Raw genomic sequence first — 8,999 nt, 5'->3', positions numbered from 1 at the left:
GTCGATTGATGTGAATAATATGCGGGCAATCGAGTCACAATCGACTTTCTTCAAGTCGATCCTGGTCCGACCGTAAGGAGTCTTTCATAATCGATCACCCCATGAGTCGTTCAAGTTTAGGTGCAATAAATTTTTGTCATTCGAAATTGACTAGCTATCGAATTCCTATGAAGTCGATTCATCTTCGATTCCATCAATAATCTGAGATCTGAATCGAACTACACTCGCATACGAATCGATATACTGATCAAATCGATTCTACAATCGACAGATCTGCCAGGGTTGCCGGAATTAATTTCCAAGGAGCACCCAAAAACAGTTGACAATTTGTGTCACAGAATTATTTGCCAGTAAAATAGTAACCCTATTAAACATTGGGCAATGCTATACTTCTCCTTCGACCCATCCAAAATGAGTCTTCACTGAAGACGGGAATTTATATAGCGTTCCCCATCTTGTGATGTTACAGGATATTGTTGAATAGGATTTAGGTAGGAGGGGAACAAGAATAATTTTCAGTTTACAAGAAACATCTTCTGAATAAATGGATATTCCAGACTGCGATTTGTCATCAATTCATTGGTTTCGGCCTATTAACGAATGGTAGAGTTGAANGACTAGCTATCGAATTCCTATGAAGTCGATTCATCTGCGATTCCATCAATAATCTGAGATCTGAATCGAACTACACTCGCATACGAATCGATATACTGATCAGATCGATTCTACAATCGACAGATCCGCCAGGGTTGCTGGAATTAATTTCCAAGGAGCACCCAAAAACAGTTGACAATTTGTGTCACAGAATTATTTGCCAGTAAAATAGTAACCCTATTAAACATTGGGCAATGCTATACTTTTCCTTTGTGCGTCGATTGATGTGAATAATATGCGGGCAATCGAGTCACAATCGCCTTTCTTCAAGTCGATCCTGGTCCGACCGTAAGGAGTCTTTCATAATCGATCACCCCATGAGTCGTTCAAGTTTTGGTGCAATAAATTTTTGTCATTCGAAATTGACTAGCTATCGAATTCCTATGAAGTCGATTCATCTGCGATTCCATCAATAATCTGAGATCTGAATCGAACTACACTCGCATACGAATCGATATACTGATCAGATCGATTCTACAATCGACAGATCCGCCAGGGTTGCTGGAATTAATTTCCAAGGAGCACCCAAAAACAGTTGACAATTTGTGTCACAGAATTATTTGCCAGTAAAATAGTAACCCTATTAAACATTGGGCAATGCTATACTTCTCCTTCGACCCATCCAAAATGAGTCTTCACTGAAGACGGGAATTTATATAGCGTTCCCCATCTTGTGATGTTACAGGATATTGTTGAATAGGATTTAGGTAGGAGGGGAACAAGAATAATTTTCAGTTTACAAGAAACATCTTCTGAATAAATGGATATTCCAGACTGCGATTTGTCATCAATTCATTGGTTTCGGCCTATTAACGAATGGTAGAGTTGAATATAACCAAATGAATATTCGTTAATAGTTAACGAATGGTTCGCTTGAAAAGTGAACATCGAGTCAAACAAGGCTTCTCAAATATGCATTTGTTGACTATTAACGAATGAACATTTGGTGAGACCGAATAGACCCTCGTCTCCAACCAAATCCATTCGTTAATAATAACTAATCCTTTCTATCAGTGTAGGCAGTTGATTCAATTCCTTACGTCATTAAATTGCAACAGTCAAAGACTCGTAGGCCTTTGGAACAAAGATTCCCTCGACTTTGATTCAAGTTGTTTTTCAGAAATTGTTTTAAATTGAAGTCGCGCGACTTTGAGTGTATTTATGGTCGCCATGGCTTGAATTAAGCGCCGCGTCCTTGAACGAGCGTCGGATTTTTCTCAGTGTAAATCATTATTTTTAAGGGCTCAAATGTATATCATCTTAAATGTCAATATTTATCAGAATTTATTATTATTTCTCTGGAGATTTTTCAGTTTAATGAACGGAATAAATATTTCCCCAGATTTCCAGAATGAAAAGGTCTATATTAAATAGAGATTTTTCAGAGGCAGTGGAAGAGGAAGTTCCGTCGTGCATACATACGCGGTGTGCTCAGCCTAATATTTTCTACAGTCGGAGTCAAAACTTTTCTCGGCCGATATGCTACCGCGTTTCTCGATACAATAAATATTCTCCGTGAAATTTACACCGAATGACTAGAAGATTTGTACCGACGTTTGAATTTCGCGCTAATGAGGTCGAGAGCGACATTGAGGACATCTCATGGTGGAGTGAATGAAAAATGGCAGAAATCGACGATTTAGGGCTTTATTTTTCAATATATCTTGATCAAAAGATCTAGAGCAGGATTAAAAGTCGCAGGGAAGTGAAATCAAGATTTAGTTTCTCGTATGCTAATTTTCTCGGATTTTTCATTATTTTTAGAGGCGTCAGAACAAATCTTCGAACTTGGAGTGCGATAATCTCAACTTTACGGCTGGAGAGGATACAAAACCATTGAAAATTCATGATTTTTTCGCGAAGATCTGGGTAAATTTTCGAAAAATTCCCAGTGATGCAACATACTCAGATACAAATAGAGAAAAATCCGACGCTCGTTGAAGGACGCGGCGCTTAATTCAAGCCATGGCGACCATAAATACACTCAAAGTCGCGCGACTTTAATTTAAAACAATTTCTGAAAAACAACTTGAATCAAAGTCGAGGGAATCTTTGTTCCAAAGGCCTATACTCAGATACTTCTTCCCTGAATTTTTCAATTTTTCTTCACTATTTTCACTTTTTACAAGAAGCACCTTAAAACATTTTGTCCATTTGCTTAACTCCCAATAAAAATGGCCTTCAATTTATAAAAATCTTGATTCATGCATCTGTATAATTTTCATCTAAAAATTAGGAAGAACTTGCTCTATTGTAGAAAAATACAAGTTGAAAATTATGATTTCTAGAATTGAGAAATTTTCTACTTAAAACTAATAATTTTCTTCCCTGTACCCCAATATTTTCCTAATCCTATTCATCTTCACCTCACCTTAGCCCTCCCCCCTCACACCATGACAATTCTGAACTTTCTATCTCTTCTACGGTTTTCCATTCTGAGCCCTATAATCTCCTGTCCTTCTTATATTATCTTGCTTTCACCTCTTAAGCTTCTCCCATCTTGCTTTTAGCCAACTTCTACCAATCTCCTACCCTAGTATTTAGTTCCTATTTTATGTTTACTCACCATATTCACCCCAATAATCTCCAGCCCCACTGGCCTGGACCAGAATCAATTTACCACTCGATCTGTACTTTGCTGCAGCCCGAATCCTCGGGATGCTAAGAGCCAATTGTATTTGTACTTCATCATCTGAGATTCTAGTCCTCAACCCTGTAATGCGCAGAGATGATACACCTCTAGCAGTCACATTCCGAAATTGTGCTCTGTACCCGTCAGGTTCGCCCCCAAGGGCAATGTGAACCTCATCCAGGATTATTGGTTCTACTTCTGGGTATCCTAGCTCTGGTAATCCTGGTAGAACATCGTAGAAGACACAAAACTTAATTATTCAAGTGTTACCAAGAAATCAAGGGGATAATACAGTAGCGAAGCCGTGAACCGGGTTAAAGTCGATTTTGACTAGTTTACAGTTTTTGACGAATATCTCGGAGTCTAAAAGAGATAGCTAAATTTGTGTTATGACCTTTTTTGTAGAGCCAATTGAGGGTTATAAAAATGGTCATGAAAAAAAATTTGCTATCTCTCTTAGATTCCGGGATATTCATCAAAAACTGGCCAAAAGTAAAAAACGACTCAACCCGGTTTACCGATTCGCTGAGTATATATCTTCATCATAGTATAATTTTTTTGATAATGTCACAAGGAAATAATTATCCCGAACGGTAATTGAATCAATTTCGAGTAATTTCGAATTGTTAAATTGAAAGCAGTTTGAGTCATCAGTGAAAGTGAATTTTTAGAAAATTCTACCATCATCAATACGGCTTTAAATAAATGGGGGACAGCTAGCATGTAACAGTGAGCATTTCACTGACTGATATTTGAATACTTTTTTCGTCATCAATACAGTGGTAGTGGACTTCCGAATGGACTGAAATATTAAAAAATTTTGTAACTTGAACACACTAACCAGCAGCCAAAATTTCAGATGTTTACTGTCACCTCCACGGGTGCTATAATACGTGCAGAAAAGTTTAATTTGAAAGAAATGAAAAAATGGCAACATCTTGAATGTTCTGTATGGACAGATATACTAGAGTAACCGTTAGGGTACCCGTTTCGGAATTTTTGATGTGCCGCCCCCTCAAGACTCGAAATAAATAGAAAAAGAATTCCTCTCAAAATTTAACACACCGTTGGTCGCGCTGAGCACCGCGCCCCGCATTTCTCCCGATTTGTCAAATTACACTGCAGTAAAGCCTCAAAAAAATTTGAAAAAATTTGACATTTCATTTTGAAGTGTCTAGAAGCCCTATCAACGAAAATACTCGTTAAAAGTATCATAAGTAGTTAGTTTTTCAAATTTTTATTGCGAAACTCCGGGCCGTGTATACCCCGTGTATAAGGCGAATTTTCAGAAAAATGTGGCAACCTTGAGCTTGAATATATAATTAAGGGTAATACTGAACATTAAAAATATCACCGGACTTCTTCAAGTATACAATCACTCTGAGTCACTCTGAATTTTTTTCAAATTTTTTCTAGATCTTTCAAATTTATTATTATGTCGATTTATGCTGGTGCAGCGCGGCGCTGATACGACGCGACCAAAGGAGTTTAAGCTCTATCTTAATTCTAAAACGCTCCCCAAAAGAGCCTTGTTATTTCCCATAAGAATAACACGGGATTTTCATGAAGAATTTGAATCTATCCCCTCCCTCCTGCTATGTCTCTAAGAATTTTATAATCGTGGAAAATTACTGATGAAATGAACTACTTTTGATAGAAGTTTTTCGCTTTTCATTCACATCATATACAATGCAATTATTCTGATGGAAAAAACAAGGCTGCTGGGGGGGTTTTAAAAATGAGATAGAGAAGTGAAATTTTAACAGGATTAAAAAAAAATTATTTATTAATATTATTGGAGTATGCATAACTCCACATCGACAAATTGGGCCCTTTGCACCGGGACGGTCACATATGTTTCGATTGATTTAGATCGAAGGCATTGAAAATAATACTTTGAAAGAAAGATTTTTGAAATTGATCGACTAGTTTTGAAGATATTGGCGAAAAAACATTCAAAGACGAATCGCTTTTTCCTAAAAAGCATAGGACCGATGGGGCTAAAATTTTGCACAGACTGAGTCATCATTAATGCTTGCAATTTGACAAAATTTCAGTTTTTTGGAACTATTTTGGCCATTTAATTATTCAATTTTCTGAAAATTGACAACCGGAAAAGTGACGGCGGAGAGGTGCGCATACGGACATAATCGCGAAGCTTCGTATTTTTACGTTTCAAATCATTCTACAATAATTCTGAACGAATTATGCAAGTATCATCTACGAACTCTGTCAAAATGATATCCAAAAATTTTTTTCAAGCCGGCATTGAATCAATTCGAAATATCATTTTTCAAGTTATTCTCGAGCAACAAATTTTTAAAAAATTTCGAACATCCGAAAACTTTACTTATGGGTTAAATTTTAATTAATCTCGATGAATAGGACTCGACAATATCCACATTAAAAAAAAAAGATTAGATGAATTCATAAGCCAACCACTCACGAAAAGCTTTGTCATATATTATACACAAGATCTATGCGCGCGCTGATCTATTCATTTGTTGAAATGAAGAAATGGAATTCATTGAATTTCCTTTTCTCATGAATACATTATAAATATTGATAATGAATCAAAGAGAATTCGACTAATGATTGAAGTGAATAGCGAAGTAGAGTAAAAGAATCTATAAAGAATTTTTCATTTTCAATTAATTATCTTCAATTTTTTAAAATAATCGGTCTCCATAAAAGGACAGAATTTATTAATTTCACCGATGATATATATACATGTGAAATATATATTATACATTGAGTTGAATATTATGTATTATATATTATGAGTTATTACACAAAAAATTGAAACCTCAAATTCGAATGATTACAAGACTTTCACTTAGAGGCAAAAATTTCAAAAAGAAATCTCATTCTATTATTCTATTTCCTAAGAGCAAGGTATATTTTTGCATGAGTCGATGAACTGGAAAAGCCTTGTGAATACTTTACGAGCTGATTAGGTATCATGTCGAAACGTATACTTGAGTAGAAAATCCATTCATTCTCATTTAGGTGTACGGTATATGGGACAGTAGAGTTTTACCATTCCTAATGCACCGTTATAACCTGGTTGAACGGACGGTACATTTTCCTTTCAGCATGATCCCAGAATATTAGATGATGGAGGCTTTATATGCCGGTATGAATTCAAATACAGTAGTCGATAAAACAGATTTTACGTCATCTCGCATTCTTTTAAATTTCACGGCCATCTTCACCCACATATAAACTACAAAAATCAATTGAATTCATCCCTAATAATTTCAGATAACAATAACAACAGTTAATTCAGAAGGTTTCAAAATGAAGCATTTAGTTAAAAGACACAAAAAACTTGAAAATCGGAAAATTGGAGTTAAGATTTTGTGATGTTTAATTATAAATATAATGATTATTCATATTCACCACTTGCAAATTTCTGAGTAAGAACATTGGCAGATCTCGCAAGACAGGCTTCCAGTTCTGGATCACTTCTCGAGCATGGTTCAATAAATTCCAGTCCCCTGTATTTTCCAATGGCATTAGCACAATGGAGAATCATTAAAACCCACGCAAAACACTTCAAACTGACTCCCTCCATGATTTTATTTTAAAAAATCAACCCTCAATCCCTGAAGAACTAAATGACTGACCCAAATCCAAGCAGACAGGACCGAAGGACAAAATGATAGAACGACTTCGACAGGAGTGAACGAACGGAAGGTGATGCGTTGGGACTTATAGCACCTTGACATTGGGAGAAGCAACGCTATTGGAGGTGAAATGGAGTGATGGTAGTGGGGTTTAAACGCCAGACGCAATTCTACAGTCAACTTTCTTCGAAACCGCCTAATGAAACGCCTGTTGATGGCCTTACAAGCAAAACAATAATTCAAGGGAATACATAAACAATAATTAGAATTAACAATTTTGTATCTCAAAGAATTCTTCAAGTCACCATAAATCTGTTTAGAAATCATATTGAATTGTTTCCATTCATGGGTAATGAAATCTTTGAATAGTTGGATTGATTGAAATTCCTAGGGAGGGTCAGCAACTACAACTTGCACTTTTCCACACTATTCGAAGAGTTTTATTTACTGAGTGAAACTTTCATTGCTGACGTGAGAAGAGTAAAAGTAAGACCAACAGTCATGAACAGTGATACCGCGAGACGAGACGAGACGATACGAGAAAATGCAATTTCTCGTCTCGTCTCATTGTCAGGAAACCATTCTCTAGTTAGACGAGACTAGTCTCGTCGAGAATTGAGAGATTGTCTCGTCTCATCTCGCCTCGTCTCGTCTGGTCTCGGATCGTCTCGTCTCAGCTCGTCTCGTCTCATCTTGTCTCTGTAATCCAATTTGCACGAAAACAAAATACACAGTGAGGCAGAGAGGGGGAGGCACTCTCGACTCTCGTCTCGCCTCTCGTTTCTCTCGTTCTCGACCGGCTTTTCTCGTCTTGTCTCGCTTCTGCCATTGTCTCGAATAACTCTTCTCGTCTCGGCTCGTCATGTCTCTCGTCTCGTTTATCTCATCTCGTCTCGTTTCTCTCGCGTCTCGCGGCATCACTAGTCATGAATAATTAGCAATGTTCTGATGTATTTTAATCTGCGCCATTTATCGAATCTGACTATTATGGAATTTTCGAGCATGTCATGGATCCCATCATCAACTCTTTTAGACACATCCCCAAACAAGACCTCTGATGTCTGTAAAGGAGTTGATTAGGCAATTAAATATGACCGATATGATCAGAGAAACCTGCTATTAAACAGTAGTATTGGCGTCACCATTCCATACACATCATTTTAATTTATTATTTCATTATATTCATTTCTATTCTTCTCTATTTTTGGTTTGATGCTGATCCTGTCGAACATATCAAACACGCCAGTGTTATTCGCTCTCTTTCCAGGACATTTCAGTAATATTAATAATGTTTTTGGATTATTTTCCATAGTGAACGAATGGACTTTCATCGGACGGTGATCAAACCTGTCGAACTCGACTGGATGGACATGGAGCTATGGCTGTGATAAAAGAATGTGGGGTCAGAGACCGTACAGTATTGCGGGAATGTCTCAAGGTAAGCAGCTAACGATTCAAACAGAGCTCGCCCTTCTTTTCAGCCCTGTTTTTCAATCGCTACTGTATCTTTATACAACTTATGGACTTTGGAGAGCACTACGAAATGGAGGTGCCCCAGCGGGAAATTCATTGTTGATAAAATATGAAGAGTAGAAATGAATTACAAATATATTTTATCCATATTTACAAGAAACAATAGAAAACAAATGTCGGGATTTAAAACGAATCGAAAATTGTCGAGCGAAGTGACAGAAGGAGATAATTATCTCGCTAACACCTCTGAAATTGGGAGGTTCAGAGAAAAACGTCGAAAGATTTTTCTAATACCCATGAAATTATCTGCAAGGAAGGCCTTCTGATATTTTTTGCAAAATCTTTCGTCAAAAGTGTTTCAGAGAAAATGCATTAAGTATAGCATTAAAAATCTTTGAACCTAATATATTGGAATAATGAAAATTTTTAGAACATACTTTTTTTAGACAATGAAATCTATGGAAAAGCTCTTCCGATGAATTTCCCTGTCCTGAGAAAAAAACATGCTTTCAAGTTTTGTTGGAATTTTAAAAAATCATAAGTTGAAAATAACCTAGAATAAAAAAATCGTGCTAAAGAGTGATTTAAAGAGTGTCTTCAGATGAAAAACT

General features: G+C 36.6%; 1 protein-coding gene across 1 annotated transcript in view; it reads right to left on the bottom strand.

The window, feature by feature from the left end:
- The window catches only part of LOC107036008 (protein takeout), an 8,321-nt gene extending 1,458 nt beyond the window's left edge, over positions 1–6,863 (bottom strand). The window contains exons 1-2 of the mRNA XM_015253688.1: positions 6,689–6,863; positions 3,221–3,508 (exon numbers count right to left, since the gene is read on the bottom strand). Of these exons, the coding sequence (XP_015109174.1) occupies positions 3,221–3,508; positions 6,689–6,863 (463 nt within the window). The remainder of the gene's footprint in view (positions 1–3,220; positions 3,509–6,688) is intronic.
- Positions 6,864–8,999: the final 2,136 nt, after the last annotated feature.

The sequence above is a fragment of the Diachasma alloeum genome, unplaced genomic scaffold, assembly GCF_001412515.2.
Source record: "Diachasma alloeum isolate Michigan unplaced genomic scaffold, Dall2.0 Dall_scaffold_00203, whole genome shotgun sequence".
NCBI lineage: Eukaryota > Metazoa > Arthropoda > Insecta > Hymenoptera > Braconidae > Diachasma > Diachasma alloeum.
This window is presented reverse-complemented; position numbering and strand designations above follow the sequence as displayed.